Consider the following 27,024-nt stretch of genomic DNA (forward strand, 5'->3'; position numbering starts at 1 on the left):
TGAGAGCTCTCTCCGCCACTACATCTATTACATATTTATTATCTCCCCTACTAATTTTCACTAGATTTGGGGTCATGCACATATTCACAATCCTAACAATTCAAATTCTGCACAAATCCATTCTCAACCCACATCCCAATATAACAGCTTGGGCCTATCATCTGGCCCCAATGCACAAAGCCAATTCATTCACAAAAGTTACAGGGTCAGGATAGTGCACATCTTTACAGTGGTGGAATTGTTGCTTGTAATACAAGTGCAGGCTTGCAGTGAAGGGGCAAACTCCACTGAGAACATTCCTCCGAAAGCCATTTAAATTACTGAGCTCTGTGCCACAGCATTCCTTGACCATCAAGGATTAAAAGCTACTATTTAGCCTGCTCTAAAGAATTTCTCTCATTGCTCTGTTAGTTGTAGTTTTACTTTTGTCTCCACCCTCTTCTGCCACTCTAAAATTCAACATTCACAATGGCCTGTGTTTTTTATTTTAAAAAAAGTTTATCAAAACAAATTGTATAGATTTGTCAGTCATGAAGGTACAGCCTTCTGATTTCAAGTGTTTTACTTGATTAAAAATATTTTAGGTTCCAAAAATTGCCAAAGCTGTTCATCCAAAGAGCCACTCTTGTTGGTTTATCATTGGATTCAGGCAGAAAACAAATTTCACAAAACATCAAGATTGATGAGGCTTCCTCTTTTCAGTGAAGAAAGTCATGAGTACTGCATAAAAAAGATATCCAATGAAAAGTAGAAAGCTGCAGGCTGCTGGACCAATGCAGAACCAAGAGGCAATGAAGTATATCAGAAGCAAGTAAAGGAGAGTTCTGTAGCTAGCCAGAAATCTCAGGCTGATTCTTGGCTGTCGGATTTGTCCTGGCTTCTGCTTGCTCAGGGGGCTGTGTTTAGCCTTCTCTACTAGGCTGGGGTTGCAAAGATGATAGCGGCAAAAGCTGCCAAGAAAGCCTTCCTTAGCACACAGAGCCTCCATTGAACCTGCAAACTAGAGACACAAATAATGAGAATGTAAAGTACAGGGGTGTTACTAAGAGCAATTATTTACATTACATGTTTAGTAGACAAAAACGCCGTACAATCAACCCTGATTGAAGACTAGAAACATTTCCATTATTTAAGTTAAAAAGCGATGTTGTAAGGTAGTGACTTATCTAAGGCAACTTAAGGGATGAGCAAGAATTTGATCTTGTCCAAGTAAAACAGCAGTAATGACCGCTCTATAATGAAGTGTTGTTGTAGTTTTCCATATGAGAAAGCAAAGGGGTGAGACAATTCTAACCAGCCTGTAAAAAAAATTATGATCAATTCTGCACAATGATGTACCACAATCTGCTGCCTTCGCTATTTTCAGGAGGTGGGAAACAAACTGCATTGATTTCTGGAAGGTGAAAATGATGCTAGTGCCCATTTATTTGTTGATGAGTGTTAATGTAGTTTGTCTGTATAATATCTTAGAGAAGCTGAATGCTTTGTTTTTTGAGGATGCAGGTCAGACCTGTATCTTGTTATTGAATAGTAAAATACATTTTTCCAAATGAAGGTGAAGTTATGGCAATGAAAACAGATTGTGGATAGAGAGTTCTTTTCCAACAGAAACCTTTTTGGTTGTTGTGGGTTTTCCAGGCTGTACTGCCGTGGTCTTGGCATTGTAGTTCCTGACGTTTCGCCAGCAGCTGTGGCTGGCATCTTCAGATGTGTAGCTTTTGGTGCTATACCTCTGAAGATGCCAGCCACAGCTGCTGGCAAAACGTCAGGAACTACAATGCCAAGACCATGGCAATACAGCCCGGAAAACCCACAACAACCATCGTTCTCCGGCCGTGAAAGCCTTTGACAATACATAGAAACCTTTTTCTTGACCCAGCATACAAACTCAGTTACCATCACAGACAAATCAAGTACTTAAACCCTTTTTAAACCGCTTTGATTTTGGAAGCAGAGTAAGTGAGAGAGTGAGTGAGAGTGAAATTCCTCTGGCATAGAATTTTCTCGGAGTGTCTGCTGTGCATGCAGAAGATCCCAGGTTCAACTCCAGCATCTTGTTACAGGACCAGGTACAGAAGAACATGAATAGTCCACTTCTGGATCAGACTACTAGTCCACCTAATCCAGCATATTTTTTCACACATCAGCCAACCAGTTGCCCTGGAGGGCCAAACAAACAGGACATAGAGAACAAAGCCTTTCCCTGTTCTTGCCTCTTGGAACTGGTATTGCTGCTCTTTATGGAGATTCCCTTTAGTCACTGTGTCTAGTGGCCATTGATGGACCTCTCCTCCATGAATCTGTCTTAAGCCCCTTTTAATAAAGCCCTCTTGTGCTCATATTAGGTAGTAGTAGATTATGTGAATGGATCCTACCTAAAACTATAGAGAACCACAACTAGTGATAGTAGACATTATTGGCCTTGATAGACCAGTGGTCTGGTTAAGTATAAGACTGCGTCATATAAGGTTAAAACGCTTTTGGATGTAAAGCACACCCATTCTCAAAACACCATAAACTAGATAAAAATGCAGAAAACATACAATGCACACATTTTTCATATATACATTAGAGAGCAAGAGAAGCAGCAATGAGCTAAGCAGATGGGAAAATGAAGATGGGTGGTGGTGGTCCACAGCACTTACCCGTCTGTTGATTGCTGAGGAAAGCTGAAACAACAGTCGCACAAGAGTGGTATTTTCATAACTTCTGATAGGTTGTAGCTCAGGGTCTCCTTGATACTCCACTGGAAACCTGCGCAGACCATTGATGATCTAGAAGAACAACAACAAGCCACAGCCCAGCATTATTTTGGATAAGGCAGTTCTTATAAGCTCTTAAATATTGCTTTTTTTCCTCTGCTCTCTGAGAGGCCTCCATATGGCGTTGCTACCATGTTTTCTGTTGTTACTTTTAAAGGAAACTTTTACAATGTCCAGAGGCCTTGATGTTCTACAGATGAAGGAGGAAGATGTCCTCAAATTCCTTACTTCAGGAACCCACTTCGGAAGCACCAATCTAGATATTCAGATGGAACAATATATCTATAAAAGGAAGAGTGATGGCATTTATATCATCAACCTGAAAAGAACCTGGGAAAAGTTGCTTTTGGCTGCCCGTGCTATTGAGAACTCTGTTGAAGTGAGCGTTATCTCCTCCAGGAATACTGGACAGCATGCTACTCTGAAGTTTGCTGCTGCAACTGGTGCAACACCTATAGCTTTCTGTCCTGGTACTTTCACCAATCAGATCCAGGCTGCCTTCTGTGAGCCCCGCCTTTTGGTGGTCAGTGATCCAAGGGCTGATCATCGGTCTCTGATTGAGGTATCTTATGCAAACATCCCCACCCTTGTATTGTCGAAGGCTTTCACGGCCGGAGAACGATGGTTGTTGTGGGTTTTCCGGGCTGTATTGCCGTGGTCTTGGCATTGCAGTTCCTGACGTTTCGCCAGCAGCTGTGGCTGGCATCTTCAGAACTGAGACACTGAGAGATCTCTGTCTTTTGGTGCTACACTTCTGAAGATGCCAGCCACAGCTGCTGGCGAAACGTCAGGAACTGCAATGCCAAGACCACGGCAATACAGCCCGGAAAACCCACAACAACCATCCCCACCCTTGCCTTGTGTGACACCGATTCTCCTCTGCACTATATGGATATTGCCCATGCAACAATAAGGGGGCACACTCGGTTGGTCTGATGTTGTGGATGTTGGCTCAGGAGGTCCTGTGAATGCATGGCACTATTTCCCGCGAAAACTCATGGATGGTTATGCCTGATCTCTGTTTCTATTGGGATCGAAAAGGAGGGGCAGGCTGTAGCCAAGAAAACAGTTACAAAGTAGGAATTCTAAGGTGAATGGACTGCTCCTGCACCTGAGTTCACTGTTCCTCCACAGCCTGAGGTGGCTGATTGGTCTGAGGGGGTACAGGTGCCCTCTGTGCCAATACAGCCATTCCTAGTTGAGGACTGGAGTGCACAACCTGCCACTGAAGATTGGTCTGCGGCCCTCAGGCCACTGAGTGGGTTGTGCCTCCCACAGAGTGGTCATGATATATTCAGCAACAGGAATTCATGAATACAATGAAAAAAAATAAACATCTTTCTTAAGATTTAAAAATAGCTCTTAAATATTAGCGCTATAAAAGCTTAGGCCACAATGGGTTCATTGGTCCTTAAGGTGCCACAACATTTTTTAACCCTGTTACCGCATCAGATTAATATACCTAATAAATATTAGAGCTGATTCACAGGGGGCTGTATTCATATTTCCAATGGATTTTAAACTGCTTTTTCAAAGTTAGTCTTATAAACTTACATGTCTATTTTCCCAACAATCTTCAGACTGCAACTTCCTAATCATCAAGCATCTTTGAAATAAGGGATCAAGCTATTTTGGCTCTGGTCACATCATTCCACTCAAAAAGCTAAAAATTAACTGTATTGTCGAACACTGAGAGATCTCTGTCTTTTGGTGCTACACCTCTGAAGATGCCAGCCACAGCTGCTGGCGAAACATCAGGAACTACAACGCCAAGACCATGGCTATACAGCCCGGAAAATCCACAACAACCATCTAAAAATTAATCATTAGCTGCAAGATTAGCTGGTGTACCACCTGCTTACCTGGTACCTGCCAAGTGGTGTCAGAATTAATCCATCTTCGTTCTCGATGCAGTCTGGAAGCTGTTTCTTTCCATTCTCATCTTGAGCTGCTCCCCAATTTTGCATTAGTTGATTCAGTTGAGCTTCATTCAACTTGCAAGAGTAAAACAAGAATTCTGTGTAATTACCATGTGCCAAGGTACACAGGGTCTGAAGTTCATCTGTAAGAAATGAACCAGCTGCCAGCCTATCATGACTGCTATATTCCTTCCCATCAGTCAGTATTTCTTAACACTGACAGACTCTAGTATATTCCAAAAATAAGACTCTACAGATAAGAACAATGGGCACTGGACTCCTAGGGATAAAGGACAGGTTTGTGTTTGCAAGCATAACCCTTTACTTTTTCTTCCTTGTCAGTTTGAAATTTCTCACAGCTCCTTTTTAGAAATGCAGTGCAGTCAGCTTTTAGCCATTTCAGGAGTGGCGGGGGTGGAACAGGGCTTCCGATGCTGGTGAATCAAGGTTCACTGTGTATCTACTTGAAAACCAGTTCATTTTTAAGAGGAAGGTTTCTCTAAATGAGCAGCCACTTTTTCCAAAGTTATGTTCCCAATTAGCTTGCAATGATTATGGAATGAGAAAAAAAGCAATGTGCACAAAACTGTATACACTCTATGCTTCATTCCAAATAAAGATTCTAGTGAACAAAATACTAATCATACCCGAAATATCTGGCATAAGTATTCCAGAGCCTTTTCCAAGTATTCATCTGTTTTCTTGATGCTGTCTTGTCCAATTTCATCCAAGTCATTGCCTGTATAGGAGCCATTCAAATCAGCTGGGCCAAACCGGAACCAGGAAAGAAAGGACTGGCTATTTATGGCCTCAGTGGAGTGGTCTGATATGGATTTGGCTGTCTGCTGGGCCTGACCAATTAGCTGAGCCAGTCGTAACACCTGAAAAGACACAGAGGAGACCATGACTTGACAGATCCTGAAAAGCAAGGACATAGTGGGAAGCAACAATACAGGTGATATGAGGCAAGCTGCACTAAAAATTAGATGTCTGATTGTAGATTTCTGGTCTACAAATCCTAGACCTTATCCATGCAAGTTATTTGCCCCAGGTTTGATGCTTTTGGGAAGCAAGTTTTTATTTTGCCTGCTTTCGTAGTTCGGATGTGCACCTTGGGTTTCCCTGACTTTTCTCTGCTCTTTGTCAAACCCACTTTGCTGTGAATTTTTGGGGGAAATTGCAGTGAAGCCTGGATGGCTGCTGCATGAGCGAGAAGATTTGAATTTTCCTGCTCCTTCCCCCACAGCTGTTCCCACCACCAAAGAACTTATTTAAAAAGGCAATTGTGTATTATTGTTATAACCATCTGTGTATCAGGTTCTCTGAATCCCCAGTCTTCATTTTCAGTTAGTATCTAATTCATTTCATTGCTGAGATATAAGGGGAAAGGCCTCTGCAATAAAAGGGGCTAGAGACTGATTTTTTTTTAAATGAAAGCTACAAATTCAGAAACCCTGTTACATAGATCATTGATATAACAATATTCAGGATTTTTAAAAAGAATTTAAAAAGCCCCGTGGGCAAGATTCCTTTAGAGATTAACATGTCAAAACTCCCAAGTTAAGTACCACATTTAATCTGACATCAGCTGCTTTGCTAAGGGACAAATTCAAGAGAAATAATTTCAAGAAAAACAGGTTGCTGCTTACCAGATTCCTGACTTCTGGTCCAAACATCTGTTTGTACTGGAAGTCCTGCCCTTCCAGGCTATAAACATGACTCTTCACTTTAAATGAAACATCTGTGATGGTTGGAGTTCGGGATGACAGAAAGCTCCCTCCAAGAGAGGGGCTTATAAACAGACGGTGTTGGCGTGGAGGAACAACAAGGTCTGTTTCTAGAAAGAGCTGCTCTCCTGCAAAGCAAGTAGTAAAACAGCAAAAGGATCATCTTTTCAGGCCATTATTGGGTGTTGCAGCTCTAAACAAAAGGCAAAGACTTCAGCCAACTTAAAGCAATGGATACAGCATTTGGTTTGGACAGGGAAGCCTGTGGTTCAAATTTCTGTTTAGCTATTCAGCTCACTAGGAATCCTGAGCAAACAGCACTCTCAGTAGGAGCCCCTGAGATACAGCAAGAAATTTAGACCAAACAGCCAAACTAACTAGATTTTTGAACTTACCTCAACCCAACAAGTGGCTTCTCTAATTTCTCAGCTGCCAATGTAAAAGCAACATTATACTGCTGGGGGAGCATACGTGTGGAAAGAGATCATAAGGAGGGAAGTTTCTAGCATATGTTTTACCTTTCTGGATCATTTCAGCAAGGTTGGGCTGAGCAAAGACCTTGGCTACTCTGAACACCATGAGAGCATTCTTTGGGCTGACCAAATCTGTGCGAAGAGCTCGATTCAAGAAGCCAACAAAGAGCTTGGTATACATCAGCAAGTTCTCCTGAATGAAGGGAGCCCTGGCAAATGGAGGAAGAGAACCAGTGGCCATATCACATGTTCAACAAGAAAAACCACTCCCCTCCCCATGTTAGGCTAATGTGTAGGGTTCATTCCAGAAGCTCTGCTTAAAAATGTGATGTAGCTTCCCCAACTATAAATAGAAAACTGAGGCAAAGCTCAGTAAGGAATGCTAACTTCTATCCCAACTACAGGAACAGGCGGTTCCAAGGGGGAAAAACACTTGGAAGAACAATACCGAGATTCCAAACTATAAGCTGCACTGCTCCATCAATTCCCGCCCTCCCCCAATGCATTTTCAAGCCTTCTCAAAAGATGTCTGTTTGCTCCATCTTTGTCAGCTGGGCACCCGACAGAATCTGTTTGGTTTGTTCAGACTTTTACTGCTTGATTTTTCTTTCCTTGCCAGCTTTGTTACAATAGTACAAGGCTTTTGTTCTGTAGATGCTGTTTTAAAGTGCAGTTTGTAATGCTATTTTAATCGTGGCTGCTGTTTTATGCATGTAAAAAAATTACTTTAGGGTGGTACAATTTTTTTAAAAAAGTAAACACATACCATTTCTCTGACACACTGCGAGGCTGAGACTCTGCACTCAAAGGTGGCTTCTCAGGGGCATATCTCCAAGGCTGCAAGTAGCTTAACCACATCTCTAGAACCTAAACAAAATGAACAGTTAAATACTTCAAAACAGTGGTTTTGTTAAGCCTTGGACAGCAAAGCAACTGGATTTCCTGAAGTGTTGCCTTGTAAAGTTCTGTGTGAAAGAGTTAACTTCCACTACCCCAAACCCTGTTCCTGTGGAAGCAACTCCATTTGGAACACCTCTCACCTTTAAGTTAGCAACTGGAGAGGCAACAGGCACTATACTTGAAGAGGCCAGATTTGGTCTCAGCTGCCTCCAGTTGTTGATCCTTCCCCTAAAACATATGGCAGTAGTTCTCAAACTTTAGCAACTCATTTTATTTAAAAATTTCAATTTAAAAATGTTGTTGAACCCCAAACCCTCCCTTCCTCCCTCTCCAGCTGCTGCCTTATACCCGATGGAATATGCCCGAACCAGTCTCCAGTGCTCAAAACAAGAATATCAGCTATGTTTTAAAAACAAGTTTAATAAAATGTCTGCATTGTTTGTACATCGCCTGCAAGGTCAGGTGTCAGAATTTGGTAATCCTATAGATCTACAACCCACTGTTGGTATACAATCTTGCCTCTGAGTGGTAGAGATGTGTTGGAAGGGTAGAATAGGGTGAGACATGTTGCCACAATTCATAGCATGTGGGTTTGGGAAAGATATGGTGATGAGAAAAGAGCTGGCTAGGTAAGGAGAAGAGACAACAGACATCTACACGCTTTTGGGGCCTCCACCTTCTGATATTGGATGGATGGCAACCTGAAAGATGGGCTTCTTGGTTGTAGCACCAAAACTCTGGAATGTCCTCCCTAGAGAGATTCATCTGTCCCTTTTTATTGCCATTTTCCACCAACGGGTGAAGACTTTTGTATTTCATCTGACATCCCCTCAGTGATCCTCCCTTCCTGCCCTATATTTTGTTCTATGTTTTTGTATGAGTTTTTTAGCTTTGGTTTTAATTATATGTTTGTTTTGTTTTCATGGTTTTAAAGATTTTATTATGTATTTTTAAATCTGTTAGCCACCTTGGTGGCCCTAATTAGGGCAGAAAGGCAGGGTATAAATTGTGTAAATAAGAAATTGACCAGAAGGGGCTTTGTACCAAAGACAGTAAGAAACTTCCCATATTGTTTAATAACTTCTAGCCAGAGACCAACTGAACAGGGGTAGGAAGGACCTGGAGAAATTTTCAGAGCAGCTCACAGGAATAGCTTAGAGCCATACAAAACCTGAACTTCTGGTATTCAACTGTGAATTGCCATTGGCTATTATTGTCTATGGATCCAGTGTAACATCTCTCTCTTGTGAAATTCTCTGCATTGGAAAACTGAGCAAAAAACAAGTCCAGTTTTATGTTGGAAGTAACTATGATGACCATTAGGACTGTATCTGTGTTGTGTCACTTTGCCAATTCCTAGGAGTGAACTATGTGGTTTCTAGCAAAGTCAGCATATTTTCTGACTAGTGTGCTGAGGTAATAATGAAACTAGGTGGCAGCAGGCAGCACCAGCTCTATCAGCTCTTGCGCTTAAAAGGGGAGGAGGGAACAGACTCCATCCTCTTTCTCCAAGGCGGACGAGCCCTGACATTCTTAGAAGATAGAGGTTGCTCTGTTTTTTGTGTTAATTGGATGGGTGTGACCGGGGTGCAACCATTTTTACATTACCTAAATGCCATGAGGTCACCCTCTGTCCTTGCAAACAGATCTCTAGTTTGAAAAATGCTGCCATAGGGAACAGATGAAGCCACATTGTCCTACTGACATTCACCTTTAACATGTTCACAGCTAGAAGAGATCTAGATTCCTCCAAAAGCTTCACTGTCCAACCTTATCTACATCCCACCCATGCATTCAGTATCTAGGGAAACAGCTTTTTGCTCAAAAATTTCATTTTGTTTAAGATTTATATCTTCCCTGATTCCTAAAGAACACTGAGAAGGCTGTAATTGCAATGGCTGTTTTTGCAATGGGGAATGGAGGTTTACAGAACATCGCCAGAATGGCCACAGTTCAGCTAGACTATGGGCCCAGACCTCAAAAGTCAATTTTCTGGTCACTGAGCTCCACTGCTTCTGTTGCTGTTCCAGCTTTTAGCACAAAATAGGATAGGATCTGATAAAGGACAGATAGAACTTTTAAAGAACACTGGCAAATAAGCAATCAGAGATAAAGAAAATGGGAACTGAAGCTATTAGGCTGCAGCCATGGGATCCTAACAAGGACACCTGTGGGTATCTTTCTGCCTTTAGCAGAAAAACACACTTTGCTTTTTTCTTTGCATCATGAGGTACAGCAATTTGATATTCTAAAAAGTAAGGTGTTATTCCTATGCTTTTTCAGGAGTGACCAATCCTTCATAAGAGCTCATAATTTGCTGTTCAAACTGCCCCTGCAACAACACATTATCATACTGTTTGGAAAATAATTTGCAAGGTAGAAATCATAAGCCATAATTAGCAGGTAGGTACCATGCTGTGAATAAACAACACAACATCAAATAGAGTACATACAGCTCTAAAAGAGGCATCCAGAGGCCAGTGGCCAAAGCAGTGCTGCAGAAAGATGTAGAGCTTCTGTTGAACGAATCGGGGAATCACAATCCTGTAAAGACATCCAACATACAGAAGGCCCTGTAAGATAAATAACTGCCAGGGAAAGAACTACACTTTTAATGAGGAAAATAAAAATTATGATACTCTTTTTCAATTAAACATGCCACAGAGAATGTGCTTATCCTATTCATAAGCTTAACTGACAAAATTTCTCCCCAAGAAACCATGGAAATTTGAGACTTGGTTTTGAAGAGACTACCAAATGGATGCCAAAAAAGTCAAAGTTTCACTGCCAGCATCCTGACCATTACCACCAGCCCCATCAAGGTTGGCGGAAGAGAGAATTACTTATGTATTTGTAATATTTGTCCATTCTTCTCAGGGAACAAAGTTTGGACTCTTTGTCCAAGGATGAAAGCAGAGTGACAGGACCATGGAGAAAAGAACCAAAGCTTGGACTTGCTTCAAGTTCCCCTTTTTGAAAATAGATAGAGGGTGGGGAAAAGTGGTAGAAAGGTGCAGGTTGAATTCTGGCTTCCTTAGGACAAGAGACCTCTCCGCTCCCAAAGTCAAACCTGCTGGAATAGAAGCCTCTCATAATTCAATGTACTATTGAATGAATAAAAACATGGTCCAGAAATCGATGTGCCAAATGTATAAATGCTAGAGAACCAGGAAGAATATCCCCATGAGGCTCTGCCTACCCACCTAGTCCTACACATGCCCACTGAGAATAGCCACAACCAAAACACCAAGCTGGATAGGAAACTGTCTCAAGAACAAGAGTTTACACCCAAGCAACATTTCCTTCTCCAAGTGGATAGAGGGCAAGCTTGACTTCCAGAAGGTACAGAAGTAGCACCACCCCAAAGGTTCTATGCAGCTTAGAGCACACAGACATCTTTGAAGGGCAAGAAGATGTGTATGGCTTTAGCCATCTGGGAAAATTTCATAGGGAAATAGTTTTTCATGGTACACTTCCTACTGTATCCTCTTCCCTCTAATAATTTCACCTTCCTTTTCTGCTGGAAGTGTTAAGACAGGTCAGCTAACTTTTGTTGTTCAGTGCTCTGACTGGTCAGTAAATGAAGAGTCTCTTGGGGTGGGATTCAAAGGTTATGTAGAATCAAAGAATTTGAGCAAGTCTAAAAACACTACAACTTTTCAGAAGTATAATTGGGCAACACAGAAAAACCCTGCTGTGATTATCATGTAACTTTCATGTCAGGACTTACATGTGCATACCTCATTCTCCTTGGCAAACTACTAGATAAGCCACCTGAGATGCCTGCTATGCAGGCTAACTAAGTGAGCTCATGTTCTTTAGAGATTCTGACTGGTAAGGCATTCTTGTCCTCAACCTTGGGGAACATCTGATATGCCACCTCTTGCCTCTATGGCTGTGCTGTCCACATCAGGTACTGAAGGTCCAAACACATCAGTACTCTGCTGCCTGCAGAGGTGGCAATGCCCATTTGCTACCTGGAGCATCATCTTGGGTTCTCCCTACCATGGAGGGAGGAAGGAAGGAGGAGGACAGGGAGCAATCAATTTCAAAGTTTTTGTTCGTAGATCCATATACATTTTCCTGTCTCCACATAGAAGAACAGGGGATCCCAAAGAACAGGGGTTCTCCCCTCCCCCCCGAGGAGCAAGGGGTTGCATCTGAAGCAAGAGGAGTTGGCAAAAATTACCCCTGTTCTGTCCATGGAAATTGTCTATGGGATTCAACCCAGCAACTACAATTTTTGCAGCAGCAGAGATGTTCTGGGGACAACAAAGCCATACTGGTAAAGAGACTTGGGGCAAAACAGCTTACTTGGCCGTGGCTGCTAAAGCAAGATTTGCTACTTTTCACAGTCAATGCATCAGGCAACTTCCCCAGCCAGTTTTCAGTATGTACAATCAGCAAAGAGAAAATCTGTAATAGAAGGGGGTTAACACTCCTCTGGCAATAGAGACTGCCCCTAGCAGTCATAAATACAGTGAATTATTAGCTGTGTGCAAAAGCTTCTTCTGGATTTCTTTCCATAGCAGCTCTTTCAGACCCCCCAGAAAGTTTATTTCTGGGCTTGCGGGATTTGTGTAGAGTAACAGCCATACAGGTTGGGAAGCTAAAGTGAGAAAAAGGCAAAGACTTAAAATTGCTCCTCTTTCCTCTTTCAAAAGTGCAGCTTCTGAGAGGAATCATTTTACCTTCTTGTCTCTCTCCAGCTTGCCAATCTTCTTAACTGTTCCTCTACATGGATCCTGTGACTCCACAAATGATGATTCTATTGTTCAGAAAGAGTTGTAGCAATGGGGAAAAAATGTGGGAAATGTGCCTACTGCACACAAATTTTAGAATATTGCTCAACGTGATCAATAAAATTCCACGTGGCTTTTAGGCAAATAAAAAGTCACAAAGCTTTATCTTGCCCTTTGGGGGTTTAAACTCTCACACACTGAACATGCAATCATTTCTAAGTAAGAAACAACCTACCTCTTGAATTCTGCCAGAGGACTGGCTGTGTGGGAATGGGCCGAAGGAGAAACTGGCTCTGGCTTCAGGCTGTTGCTGAAAGCATGTAGGTGCTTCACAAGCAACCGGATCACCAACACGTGCTCCTCAGTGGGTTTAAATGACTCCTGGATTGAAAGCAGGAGGAGGAGAATGAAAGAAGTCATCTCCCTATCATGAAGGGAGACCAGCACAGAGATAGCTACAGGGGCAGAGGTTTAAGCAAGGAGACTCTTTAAGTTAATACCTTAATGGCCACTTTGAGCTGAAAGCAGAATGTATTCATTTTCATCCTGAGCACAGAGACAGAGAACAGCTTCCTTACAGCTGTGGTAAGGAAAGGAAGAACTTCTTCTATTAGATCTCTGACAAGTGCTCATTGTAGGCTATCAGAAGAAATGTCTACCTCCATTTTCTCACTTAGGTCACAGTGGCAAGATGTGCCAAAGGGACCCAATGATCAAGAGGACTGCAGAATGTGTAAGTGGAATGCCACTTTTGTGAAGTAATCCTTCTATCAGGCATAAGCCTCCGGGACCAAAAGGATTCATAATGATGGATTCCCTGGGCTTGGTCTACAACTTTTAAGAGCAATGGAGATCACAACAATTTATATTAAGAGTCTGCTCTGGCCTCCTTTGTTCTAAGCAGCAAACCTAGCCAGGAGGCCATCAATCAAGGCATACAGAGCAAATGCTGCAATGTTCTCTGTGCAATGTACCCAAATTATAGCTCATGCAATTATGCAATTTTGAAAAACTTGCAGAATTTCCTGTTTTGGACATTTTATTGTGGATTCAAACATTGGGGGTTCCAAAACTGAAAGCATGTTTTGGTGTGGGGAGGGGGATTGAAACAAAAGGATGAAAGAGGAGTTGGATTCACAGAATACTGGTAAGTAGTACTTGCAAGTGGAAGATCTGTGAATGGAGCGGGATGTAATTTAGATAATAAAATAACTGTCATAGTCTAGCAGCTGTAAAGCACACAAGTAGTTTTGTAAGAAAAGATTATTTTAAATAACTAGCAAAGATGTAAACTTCTAGAATAGTCTCCCTAGAACAGCAATGGAAACAAGATGCCTTACAGAAAAAGATCAACTGGTTCTAATCAGTTGCTGCAACTGGGGCTTGTAAACTTCAACAACTTTTTTCCAGTTCCCTAAAGCCAGAGTAGCAAATACTCCTACAGCTCCTCATAGCACACTAGTAATGTGGAGAGGGCTGAATATGCCAAGGAAGCTGTCTCAGACCTTTCGGAAGGGCGGTTAGACAGGCATACCATGTGCTCTCCTTAAGGCTGGAATTCTTGGCCTCCCGTGTAGCATATGGCATAACTCACTTGCTTGAGACATATACTCTGCTTTAGTACATTTTCTCCCAAGTCATGCAGAAACTCAATTTATTTATCTTCACTAATTGGAACAAAAAAACCCTTCATAGAAGGCTCTCTTGAGTCCTATAGACAAGGCTTTTCAGTGGTGATGTCTCACTTTTGAAATGCTTCCCCCCCTCTGCTCACCTGGCCCCCATCTTGCTTCCCTTTAGGTTTCAGGTCAAAACATATTTTTTTAACTTGGGCTTTTAACTGAAGGATTCTATCTTTTTAAAGCTGTCTTATGATCTGCTTCTAGTCTGAAGATTGTTTTATGAATATCATTTCAGGGTGCTCAATGTTTTTATGCTGTGAGCAGATCTTGAGAGGAGGTATATAAAATTTTCCAAAAAAATAGGTGCAGAGGATCCTGTTTGGGGGCAATGGTTGAGGCTACAATATCAAACACCAGACTCGGCCTCTAGGTAAACAATGCTCTCACATTTTAAAGCCATGTTCTGAAATAATGAGAAGCAGAAAGCTGCTATTTTCAAAGACAGCCAAGATGTCATGAATGAACTGTACACAAGAGATCATTATGAAATGAAGACTCAAGGAAGAAAGCTGCAGGGATACATACAGAAAGCCCAAAAGGAATTATTGGGCAGACACAGTTTTTGCTACTCTCAATTTCCTATTTCAAGCAAAAAAACTTAAACAGTAGCAGCACAAATACATAAGCTGCCTAGCAGAGTGTAATGGAGTATTGCAAGCCTCTTCCCTTATAAAGAAGCATAAAGTAACTCACTACCCTTTCTAACCAACACTAATTCCCTGGAGTTCTCTTAGTATCCCAAATTCTGAGCAGTTGTGAATGGATATATATTAGGGGCTTAGTGGTTGAGCTGTCAGGATTCTATGTTCAAGCTAAGTAACATTTCATTTTATTTAACTGACTCATTAGGAGTATTACCCAGTTATCCCGGCCCTGGAGAAGGCTCTGAAGCACTCTGCAGGACTGAAGAAACACACCACTACACATGAGGGCCTTACGGAGTTTTGATATAGAGGGAGGGAGAAGAAAGAGTATTAGAAACTATCTAGCAACTACATTATACATTCTTCTACCCCTACCCAGTTTCTGGGTCGAGGAGCATAACAGGTCATTGATCCATCTGTGGGGGAGGTGAGTGGCCCTGAGCAAATCATGAGGAGACAGGAAAGCGCATCAGCTTAAATCTTGCCCACAAAGGAAGTACCATATTCAAGGGTATCTGACCTGACCTTTGCTCTTCAGCTTCTTGCTGAGCACCCTTGATGGCAAGATGGAAAAACTCGGGCCTAAAGCAACTCACCACCACAACCTGGCCTCACCCTGTGGCAAAGAAACCAATTTTCCAAAGTATCTTAGCATATATACCCACTGGGCTGTACTTTCTCCCACCTGTGCCTATGCCACACTTTGCAGATTGCATGAAGGGATTTAAAAAATTAAAAGAAAAGAAAAGATGGAAATACTTGATATGTATGGAGGGCCTGGTAGCTGGATTGGGCAGGACTACTGTGGTGAATACTGGACATACTGAGCCGGTAGTGCAGAACCTCCAGCTGAGAGACAACAAGAGGGAAAGAGGGGGAAGAGGAAAAAACGAAAATGGAAAGAAAAAGGAAAACAGCAGTGAGAATAAGCCCAGGAAAGAGGGATGGAGAGAAAAAAAACAAAACAAACAGAAGAGTCACAAATACAACTGAGGACAACAATGTTGCACAACTGCAGCAGCGGTAGCCAAGTACTCTCTTCTCCACTATCAGAAAACCCAGCCTCAGGACACAAAACACAAATTAAACTGCCCATTCTGTATGTACATACTTAAAACAAAAGACTTTTTGAGGAGCTTTGAAATTTTGTAGAATTTGGAAAACTTTTGGGGAACCAGCAGAGCAAGCTTATAAAGAAAGGCTTGGGGAAATGATGGATAGGGAAAACAACTTGGGATTGTTCCTGCTATGCTCCAAGCGATGCACCCCAGCAGTCACTGCAAAGCATCTTGGATGTGCATCTCCAATTATGTTGCAACAGCTTGGGATGGTTCAGAGCTTGGAAAGGACAAGTCATAATAAACAAATGCAAGGAAGTTCTCCACTCCACCCACCTATGGGGGAATGCAAAAGATAAAGTGCATCACTGATACACATGCCAGCTCACAAGTGTCAATGTAACAAAGTCAAGCACATGGGTTTTTTTCTCTCCCTTATACTGCAGAATACAGCCTGCAAAACTTTGGTTTTTACAGTGTTTATGAAAATCATCTTGGAAAACTAAACTCACAAACTAACAGCTGGACAAGTCACTCAGCACTGGCAACAGCTAAAGAGAGTACTGCTGCCATGGCAACACAAAGAGAGCCTGAACATAAAGTGTACATCCCCAAGATCCTCACCCCCTTCATTTGGTGAAGCCAAATCTAGAAGGTTGAACCACATGCCTGTCTTCCTTAGTCCTAGAGTCTTTACTTGAGAACACAGCACAAATGTGGCTTTAAAACCCCCTACAAAGTGAAAATGTTTGATGCAAGCAATTCTACACACCTAACAAGCCCCCCCCCAAACCAACTGGAAACAAGAACAGGATGGCACACAAACATAATGAATGGGGAGAGAGGCTGTCAGTTTTGTTATAACTAATCACTGCAAATTAAGCACATACATCATAAATGTATGTAGTAGTGACATTATGAAAAATAAAAGAATTGTAAAATCACTCCACCACTTCCTTCCATGAACTTTTTGCTGGATCCAACCCATTGCATGATGCGGAGCTATGAGGTGGGTAAGATTTTTGCTCTTTATAGATAATTCATATAAGTTCTCCAGGTGTTGCACATTCCACAATGCTGAGGGCAGTTTAGGACTCCTGTCTGTTAAGTCCTATTTGCTAACTTAAAAGCAAAACTGTATCTCTGAGAAAACTCAGAGGTATCTGAACCTCAAACTACTTCAACTTGAAGATTCAGGTGTTTTGTGGACATTCAACTCATCCCTGATTGTATCAACACCTCAAATTCATACAGTACTAATTTCTACAATCTTTATTTTAATTTTATTTATGATATTTATAGTCTGCTTTTCTCACTCAAGGTGGATCCCTGCCTTCAAATTTCTTGTAAGAGAAAACTTCTGTCTACAGCAGAGTTGCCCAATTTCAATACATTGGCATGATTCATATGTGGATACCTTTGCATACACAGTCCAGCTATCCCCACTGAAATAGAGAAGCCAATGCGAGACTGGCTCCCATGTCCATTAAGTGCAACATCTCTACTGGCAGGCTTTCATTTTACAACCAGTTAACAAGACTGAGAAAGTGTATTCTTTGTAAAAACAATTAAAAACAATAGATTTTTAAAAAGCATCATCAGCCAGTTAGCAAAGGTGATGAACTTAACAGACCACTGTAAGGAAACTCTTACACAGTTCTTATTACTATAAGACTAGTCACCTTCTGCTGTTGGTAAATGAACCAGTTAGTAGGACACTACAGAGACTACGAGATACTTGTGTGTTTTAAGTAGAACCATCAAGTTGCATTAAGTAAAACATTCAATGAAATGAATTCTCTATTGTTCTTTTCACCACCACCCCAAAATACACCATATACCTAGAAGCTGAACTTCTCTGCCACCCCAAAGTATGAGACCAGCAAGCAGAAGACACTCAAATATGAAGCACACTGTCATTACCTTGATGTGAGGGGACTGCATTTTCTGATACATGTCCAGGGAGTAATGATGAAGCCACATTTCAACAAAGATCTGGGAAAATAAATACTTTCATCAGATGGCTGAACTGACAGGAATGACCCAGCCCTGGGTAATCCCAGCTGCCTTGGGAGCGATTGCTGTTCTTTGGTTGGACTAAGCTTTGTGGGTACTCTGCTGAATCACAGACATTCTACAAATTAGACTCCTGAGCTGGATCTACCAGGATCAGGTATGCAGCCACAGGTCATACAGATCAGGGACAATTGTAATATAAGGAGAAATGTTTATCTATTATAATACATTCATAAATAACTATATTAATGTATTTTCTAATTTTAAAAATCTTATAAACAAAATGTGTAAAAAAAACCCTAGGCCTTACCCTTTACAGAGTTTGCAAGTTTTAGAGTAGCACCTTACATGGTAGAGAAAGGACAATTTTGGTAGGGGAGGCACAGAGATGGACAGGGAGCTATACCATATGCACAAGTTCCAGGAAGCTTCTTAATTTGGGGGAGGGACTGCAGCTCAGTAGTACACCTGCTTTGTATGTAGAAAGTTCCATGTCTGGTCCCCAGCATCGTCAGTTAAAAATATCAGGTTGTAAATTATATGAAAGAATTCTACCCCAAACTCTAGAGAGCTGCTGCCAAGAAGAATGCGCCACACTGACCATGACAGACCAACAATATGATTTACTATAACCCAGCTTCATGTGTGAGTTCTTGAGCCATTCACAACAAAATAACTTGCATGTTTTCAAGTTTTACTCTATATCTGTGAATACTGAGTTTTTAAAATACATGTTTTCCCCAGCTGTCTATGCCGAGATCTACCTGGGCATAATGCCATTATGAAGCACTCCATGTTGCAAAGATAGCCATTTCCCACTCTGCTAAGCCTGCACAACATCCTAGGACAGCACATGGTTCAAATCACAAGATGCAGGATTTATGGTAGACACACCTGAAGCAAAGTCTCTGATCTCCAGATCTCTTGGGAAGCAGGATCTGCATTCACTGAAGGCTGATGAGCAACATGCCTTTTCAGAAGGCTTGTGGGATGCATCCCATAAGAGGTGAAAGACATTGCAGGTGATCTTTAAGGAGAGACACAAGTTAAATACAAAGTGTACTATGAAAGATTAATCCAAGTGAGATTATAGCCAGGGCTTGCAATTTCAAAGACCACCGAAAGAACAAACAGGAGCTTGCACCAAGTGAACCCAAAGCCAGAAGGTCCAGAGCAAGTAGCAGTATTCCCATAATTTGTACAATTGCCCCAAAACTTTATGTATTTCTTGTACCAATATATTATTCTAGAATAAGCAACTAATGATAAAAGCTAGAGAATGCCACTTGTATAGAACAGCCTGTTTTGACCTCTCATGTTCCTTCCTACGCTGTATTGGGAAAAACAGCTGGGGACCACATTCATGTCATCCTCTTGTTGGCACCTGCTATTCTACCACCCATAATCCCATCTACAGTAATTAGGAAAGGGCAAGTCATTAAAAGCATTCCCATCAATGTAAGACAGCCCACAGAGATGCAAAAACCTGTTTTCAACATCTGCTACATATTAGGAGAATGGGGATTAGAAAAAAAATGAAAGAGCTAGCCACTACCACTTAATTCAACTTCTGGCAAGCCTCCCACGACTATCTTTAGCCTACCTCTTTAAAAAAAATCTCTATCTGTATATAAAACCGCTTGGCAAAATCTGAAGAGCTCAGTAGATACCTTTCAAAAGATTTCTCAGACTACGTTCAGTTTTCCATAAAATAATACTTTGTTATATATACATTTTAACATCTATTAGTCCAAGGTTATCTTTTCACAGCAAGCTAACAAACTCCAACCTAGACCTTTGCTTTCCCTTTAATTTCTTAACCTATCCTTCGTAGAAGAAGTACGTTCAATCCATGCGGTAAAGACAACAAAGTCAACTTTGGACATCACTGCCCTGTAATTTGTATCACCAGTATAAATACTCACCTTGGAGCAGGTGATGGGTGCCCTCCGATATCAGAAGAAGGGGGTGGAAGGACACTTCCTTCTGTAGGCAAGAACCACTTCAAGTACCTGTCCACCAGAACAAAGTAAGCACTGTTTGAAGTGCTTACATGACAGGTCATGGGGATGTTCTAAAATACACAGGGAATATCAAGAGCAGAATTATGCCAAGTCAGTTCTACAACCAGTTCTCTTGCTACAGTTCACTAAATGGAGTTGCTAGGTATTGATTTTGAAACCTGAGATATGCAGTTTGCTTTCTACTACTGAGTTAGTAAAATAATATCTGCCAGGTAAGCAGAGAATCAAAAGCCATGTGTTCATTAACAGCAGACCACTTTCTGGACTGCAGATGGAGGCTCACATGATTCAATGCTCCTCTATACCAAAACATATGCTGCATATAGAAAAACAACAGGACTTATTGCAAAGGCTTCTTTTCATCAGTAGATTGAAGGTATCTTAGCTTGGTTACTCTTCCCACTTGTTCTACAATCGTCATCCCCTCCAGTGAGGGAAGGGCCTTTCCATTAATGAGAAGCAATACAGCAACACCAGGCTTGGCACTGCCCTAATAAAAAACTCTCTAAAACACACTTTGGGCAAGTACAAAACTCTAGAACACGTTAGGACAAAAAAAAAATCAAAATAGGAAACGAGGATAGCCCCAGAGTAGTTTTTAAAAACTACAACTCCTGGAAGAAACATCTGGTTTTCTTAACTTTGTCTCAAAGCAACAAATAATGCAGAATTATTTTGTGTGGGATAACATACCCTCCATCCACTGAAAACAAACCTTCATAGCAGGTCCAATATTCCGTTCAACTGTGGAGGAGAGTATCTCAGCCATGATATTAAACACCCTAATATTCTAGGGTGAAGTACCCACCTCCTAAATGTTACATCTGAAGAGGCGAAAGCAGTCAATTGGTAGTGGCAGACAAGAGATGCTATCACAGACCAGCTGGCTACCTTACTTTTTCCTTCTAGGAACATTTGGGTGCTGAACACCACCGATGACATGGCCCCTCTTATGTAATGTTCTGATATGGACTGATGGGCATCGAATAAGTAAGGGAGATGCAGACCTATATCCGCTTGCCTATGGTGGATTTTTTGCCCACTGAGTCTGTATGGAAGGGGGAGACTGTGTGTCCTGTGGAAATCAGTCATGTACTTGATGTAAGGTAGAAAGCTGAAACTGGTCTAACACATATGAAACAATCAAATCAAGAAAATGCAGCATAGAAGTGGAGTTCTTTGTAAGTTGGCTAGGATACCTATCTACCTACCCCCCTCCCACACACAATGCTTCCTAAGACAGAATTGTAGAATGTCTGCCCACTGCTGCTTAGCAGTTTGAGATTAATGTACTTGTGCATGCCATGACAAGATTTGAGGTCTGCCTCTCACCTGATGACACCTCCCACCTCACTCCTCCATGGGCAGAACCATTCTCATATGGGGGCCAGAAGAATTGCAAAGATTTCAAGCAAAATGCTGACACATTAACACACTTTACTTCGGTCCATCTGTTTTTGGCACTATTCTAAACACTTCAATACAGTATTTACACGATGGCTTTTTACTACCATTCATCACAGCAGAATGGTAGCTGATGGCAAGGTGCCATCTGCAAGAGCCATAAGATTGCAGCTCCTCTTTTTTTTCATTTCCAGTGTGAACAAGGGCTGAGGTAATGAAGAAAGATGTACAATACGTACCCTTTGTGTGATAAGGCTTATTGCAAAGTAGAACATACAATATTCAAACGGATCTGGTTGCACTGAGTCAAGGATACAGTACAACTGAAAATATGAAGGACTGCAGACAATTCAAGATTATGCTATACACAACCAAGACAATACAAGTCGATATTTTGTTCAGTTGTCAGGCTTTCTGGCAGTCTAGCCTTTTTGAGATTCACAGTACTCATTGGCATAGCAAAGTACTCAATGCTGCCATGAAGAAAAAAACATGCAGATGTCACTTTGAAATCTAGGGTACTAGACTCTGTTCTTCTTATTTAATAACTACACCGCTCTGAACAAACCCATTTGTTTCAGGTTAAAAAACATTAAAAACATAACAGGAGTTTCAGGCAAACTTCAAGCAAGGCGCAAGATAAGAAAGAAACAAAGAGCCGTTCATCAATACAGACAGAAGCTCAGATGCGAGCAACCAGTACAAAGATGGATACTGAGGACTCTGTGATGTTGACCTATAATGTATTCATCACATTTAACTCCTTGCTTAAGAACATTAGAAACTATACTTGCCACAACTGTCAATTGTCTGATCTGTTGGAATAAAAAGTTAAAGAACATGAGGAGCAAGTTTCCATGGTTTGCCTCTGGTGATGAGTTGTTAGGTTGGAGGAGGGGGGAGGGAGCCCAGCAGCAGGAAGAGATGGTTTTAGGGGAAAGATCTGCATAGGATAGGCAGTGGGAATCACTGTCAAATGTACATGTTAGCTTACAACTTAGAAGACAGAAAAAAACTCAGTGACCCTGATAGGTTGGAAAGCTGAGCGGAAACGTAATGAAATTGACCAAAAACAAAGTTATTTATTTTGGCAATAAGAACCAAATGCACAGGTATTGGATGGAAGATACCTGGCTTGGCAGTAGTACATGTGAAAAGGACCCTAGGATTTGTTAATAATGAAAAATGAAAATGAGTTGGCAGTGTGGTGTGTCTGCAAACAGGCTAATGCAATTTTAGACTGCATTAATATAAGCACAGTATTCAAGTCACAAGAAGTAATCCTTCCAGCACTACTCCACACTAATCAGATTTCATCTGAAGCACTGCATCCAGTTCTGAGTGCTGCACCTTAACAAAGTTGTAAATAAACCAGAACAGGTTCAGAGGAGGATAACAAAGATGGTTAGGAAAACCTAAAACCCACAATAAAAGGTCAAACAAGCTGGGTGTGCTTAGTATGGAAAAGAGAAAACTAAGTGAATACATGATCATTCTCCTCAAATACCTGAAGAGGGTAAAAAATTGTTCTCTCTCCTGCTCCACCAGAGAGCAAGGCTAGACTAGACTTAACAGGCTTAAATTACAGGAGAAACTTTCTAACGGTCAGAGCATTTCAACAATGGAAACAATTAACTGGGAGAGAAGGCTTTCCTTAGCCAGAAGTATTCAAGTAGTGGATGAACAGCCATCTGCTAGGAGTGCTCTACTTAGGACCACTCTTGCATTGTGCAAGGAGACAACATGGCCTACAAGTCCCCTACCAACTCTAGGATTCTATGACTCTACAGCGTGCAACCAGCCACATGCTACCAGTTCCCCACACATGCAAGAGAATATATGGCACAGCAACATTCAGCCTGCTCCCCTCTTGTCTGTAACCTGCAAGCCATAAACGTTCCGTAGCATTAGGGCCAACTCCTCAAATATAGGCAGCTGCTACAAGTGCAGCTTGCACATTGTGTCATGCCCTATGCAGATGCTGTTACAGAGCTCACAAAATGGTCAGTAGTAAACTCAACTACAACTTGGCTGATAGTGCATCCAAGAACGAGCCCAGATAATGTAGCAACGTGTTCCGGTAAGTACCTCAAGCAGCAATGGGACCCAGAAGCACAGCAATGGAGAGAGGTGAGTTGGGTCTTCAGCCTTCCATTGTTTGTTTGGCACACATCTCCCAATGCTCTCTACCTTCTATTATATCACCAGTACAAAAATCTTATACATTGTCCAAAGGATACTAAGGATCAAGTTTAAACTCAGGCCTCCAGATGGAGGAAACTGGACTTTGTTATGGTATAGAGAACATTCAGGTAAAATCCGTTCTTGTATTGAAACTTTCACTGGCCCCTGAAAAAAAAATACCACCTCTCATAAAATATGTATTATTAAAATCTTAACACTAAAACAGCATTTAAGTTGCATACATATGTTTGAGTTTGTCCTGCCCTTTCTCCAAAATTGTACTAGAGGTTTGGGGGCTAGCTGTACTATAACCCATGCAAATAAGACTGTAACCGCTTCCAAAACAATTTCATCCCAACTGTTCCATGAAACATGGAGAAGACAGGAGGGGCTACAACCTGTCTGTATGCTAGACTGTTCTTCTATAGTACACAAGTTCAGGACTGACTGCATACCTTGCTGCGCAACCAGACTAAATCCTCCAAAAGCATGCAGAAAGATTGAAAAACAATTGTGCTATTGTACCACCCCTAAACTAAATTCCTTGCCCTCAATCAAGTCCCAGTCTTCCTTCCCTAAAGTTAGGTTTCACTTCCTAATGGCTTAGCCAGCATACAAAGCCATTATATTTGATATCTGAAACTGCATGCATATATAAATCCTTAGTTTTCTAATCTGAGGGCTATGTACCAAATAATATTTTGCATGCATAAGTAGATGTCCCCCCCACCCCCGCCCCATGGATCAGTAATGACTCAGTGCTTGCACAGGGGACTACTTTTACCTTTTAAAGTAGATAAAACCTCCCTGTCCATGGGTAGCCATTTTGTTGCCCTATTCATCAGCAGTTGGCAACATTTCCTCAGCAAATTCATTTGCCAACTTTAAGCATTTAATAGTCACCTAGTATAAATAATTAGGAGATTTAGAATTGCACTGTTTATCCTTACTGGAAGATAAGACACAGGGAAATCATATCTGTATTCTTCAGCTTGGAGCTTGTAAACCAGCTTCATCATTGGGCCACTGCAGAAAAAAAGCAGTAAAAGACAAAACAACAAGCAGCATATTGGGGGAAAGGTGCATTTGAAAGCAACTCAAATGTTTTGTATCATCTGTAATGATGAAACTCACCCAGGGTCAAGAAAGTCAAGGGCAATATTGTACTCATTAGGGTTTGTTCTTCCTTGTAAACAACGAAGGTTCCAACCTAGAATTATGCCATCCAAACTGCCAAAGATGCTTTCCACCAACCAGGGGAAGATGGCATGCAGTTCCTTTAAAAAAGAGTGGGAAACAAGGAGAAAGGGGGAAACCAATGAAATTAGTGCTGCTTCTGATGACTGCTGGATAGTTCCAAAAAAGCAACACAATTGCCCTTTTGAAACTCAACTGTCTGCACTGTTATTTTCTTCCTGTAGGCACACCAGCCCTCAACAGAATCCCCCAAAAGAGCCAATGCTGCAAGAATCCAGTGCGAAGACTGCCAGAAGGGGGGCTTTAAAGGGCCAAAATTCTGGTGGGGTAGTCACTGGAGGCTGGGTTTGGCGAGGCTGGGCAAGTCACATGAGTTGCTTTCATGTTGTGCTTGAAGTATGAAGGGGAGCCAGAGATTATCTTTTCCAGGAAACAGGGGAGGGGGGTTAGGTGGGTAGGTCTGCAGTAGGACTGCAGGATTTGAGTTTGGTGGCACCTCAGAGACCCATAAGATTATCAGGGTATAAGCTCTGAGAGTCAGAACTCCCTTCTTCAGACAACCACGGTGCCCGGTAGCCCACCTCCCACGCACAGAGGACTGTCGGTGTCCAAGCTCAAAGGAAATTCTGTGAAGCCAATTCCAAGCGTTGCCTCAGCTCCAGCTAGGTCGAAGTCCCTTCCCACAAGGGGAGATACTGGGGTTGCCAACCTCCTGGAGGGGGCTGTCGTTCTTCCAGAATTGCAACTTATCCCGAGACTAGAGCAGTTAGTTCTCCTTGCGAGAGCGGCAACTTCAGAAAGCGACTCTAGGGCATCCCACCCCGCTGAGCCCCTCCCCTGCCCGAACAACCCCTTCCTCAGGTTACACCTCATACTTCCAAGCATGCCCCAACCCAGAACTGGCAACCGTAAGAGGCGTGCAAAAGGGGGCGCCGACCAAGCAGCCGCTCACCTTCGCGGGAAAGTCTTCGATGACGACGGCCAGGTCGTGGCATCGCTGCGCAAAGGGCTTGTTCAAGCAGTCCGCCTTTAAACTGGCCTGGGGCGAAAGGAAGGAGAGTCAGCGTCAAACTAGGCCAGCCGCAAGCCGCCACCGACCCTGCCGGCCACCCCAGGGCGCAACCCCAACCTCGACCCGCGCCCGCGTCTCAGGCTCACCAGGAGGTAGCTGGGCGGCGGCAGGTGGGCAGAGGCCGCCTCGGCGTTCCGGCAACGGCCAAAAGGCGACGTCATGACAACAGGGAGCGCGGCCTCGCGCGGGACCCCTGCGCGCGGGGATGGGCGTGGCTCGAAGGTGTGGGCGGGGCTTCGTCTCGGGTTTGAGCGGGGAAAAGTCCTCCCTTCGTTCGCCATTCCCTCCTCTCCGCAGAGTCTGCGTGCGAGGGACGTCATGATGAGGGCGTGGTCTGATGGCACGTGATGCGGTTGCCCTGCTGAGGTGCCTGGTCGGAACTGGGTCCTGAGAAGATCGCTGGGTTGGTCTCTGTTGTGAGGGGGCAGTCTGGTTGGGCTCTCCGGGCAAATGACGACATGGGGCTTTGGCCTTGTCCTTTGACACCGAGTTCTAGCTCGGGTGTGCATCTCAGTGCTGCGCGGCAACGGGGTCGAGGCTGTGGTGCTTGCTCTTGTGAGGGTCTGAGGGAGGTTGTTAGGAGAGGCCTCCCACAGAGGGGCGTTGTTTATCCAAGGGTACGGAATGGGGGAGCGGCCAGCCTTGCAGGGCTCTGCGAAATCGCTGGATCCGGTTGGGGCTGCGTTATTGTCAGGGTGCGGGTGCTACATCTCTGCGCCTCCTGCTCCTAATCGGTTCCACGTTCAGTTTACCAGCAAATAGCTCTTGAGAACCTAAGAAGAGCCTTGCTGGACCAGGCCGATAGACCATCAAGTTCAGCATCCCAACTCACGCAGGGGCCAGTTACTATGGAGGGCCAACTACAGGGCTTGAGGCCTTTCCCAGATGTTGCCTCCTGGCGCTGGTATTCAGAGGTTCCCTGTAGTCCCTATGGTTGGTAGCCCCTGACAGATCTATCTACCATGGATCTGCCTGATCCCCCTTTAAAATTGTCTGTTCTTGTGACTATCAGTACATCCTGACAGTTAATTCCACGTTTTATCTAAACTCAAAATTCCCAGATTCTTCGAGCTTTCTCAGTGAAAAGGTTCTTCAACTCCTCAATCATCTTGGATGCCCTCTTCAGTTTTTTCTTCCAGCTCTGCAATCTTTTTTTCAGTGTAGGGTAACCAGAACTGCAGACAGTAGTCCACATGAGGCAGCACCATAAATATTTTCAG

General features: G+C 42.7%; 1 protein-coding gene and 1 pseudogene across 3 annotated transcripts; one reads left to right on the top strand and one right to left on the bottom strand.

Annotated features, from left to right (window-relative positions):
* Positions 1–469: 469 nt before the first annotated feature.
* SMPD4 (sphingomyelin phosphodiesterase 4) lies at positions 470–27,024 on the bottom strand. Of its 3 annotated transcripts, XM_054996578.1 has the most exons (20): positions 25,891–26,486; positions 25,685–25,771; positions 24,670–24,812; positions 24,486–24,561; positions 23,592–23,700; positions 21,591–21,643; positions 19,849–19,997; positions 18,818–18,950; positions 17,831–17,902; positions 15,609–15,698; positions 15,064–15,138; positions 12,759–12,904; positions 10,235–10,325; positions 7,648–7,748; positions 6,927–7,090; positions 6,331–6,536; positions 5,329–5,562; positions 4,625–4,756; positions 2,646–2,774; positions 470–1,000 (listed from the first exon to the last, which is right to left on the bottom strand). In XM_054996578.1, the coding sequence occupies exons 1-20, from the start codon at positions 26,311–26,313 to the stop codon at positions 674–676; spliced, it is 2,940 nt and encodes a 979-aa protein (XP_054852553.1). In that variant the 5' UTR covers positions 26,314–26,486; the 3' UTR covers positions 470–673. The 3 variants fall into 3 exon arrangements, with proteins under 3 accessions (XP_054852553.1, XP_054852551.1, XP_054852552.1); XM_054996576.1 differs by lacking the exon at positions 15,064–15,138 and having other exon boundaries at positions 473–1,000; positions 25,891–27,024; XM_054996577.1 differs by lacking the exons at positions 15,064–15,138; positions 15,609–15,698 and having other exon boundaries at positions 473–1,000; positions 25,891–27,021.
* LOC129341404 (40S ribosomal protein SA-like) lies at positions 2,784–4,616 on the top strand (annotated as a pseudogene).

Source organism: Eublepharis macularius, chromosome 13 (assembly GCF_028583425.1).
Source record: "Eublepharis macularius isolate TG4126 chromosome 13, MPM_Emac_v1.0, whole genome shotgun sequence".
Lineage (NCBI taxonomy): Eukaryota > Metazoa > Chordata > Lepidosauria > Squamata > Eublepharidae > Eublepharis > Eublepharis macularius.

What these genes read in the sequence shown, in the direction of transcription:
- SMPD4 (XM_054996578.1), bottom strand. Translation starts at nt 26,313, where the DNA reads ATGCACACCCGAGCTAGAACTCGGTGTCAAAGGACAAGGCCAAAGCCC. An exon ending in CCTCTGGCAGAATTCAAGAG is followed by an intron (nt 10,326 to 12,758) that starts GTAGGTTGTTTC and finishes ATGTCTTTACAG; the next exon opens with GATTGTGATTCCCCGATTCG. An exon ending in GACCAGAAGTCAGGAATCTG is followed by an intron (nt 5,563 to 6,330) that starts GTAAGCAGCAAC and finishes GTGTCTTTTCAG; the next exon opens with GTGTTACGACTGGCTCAGCT.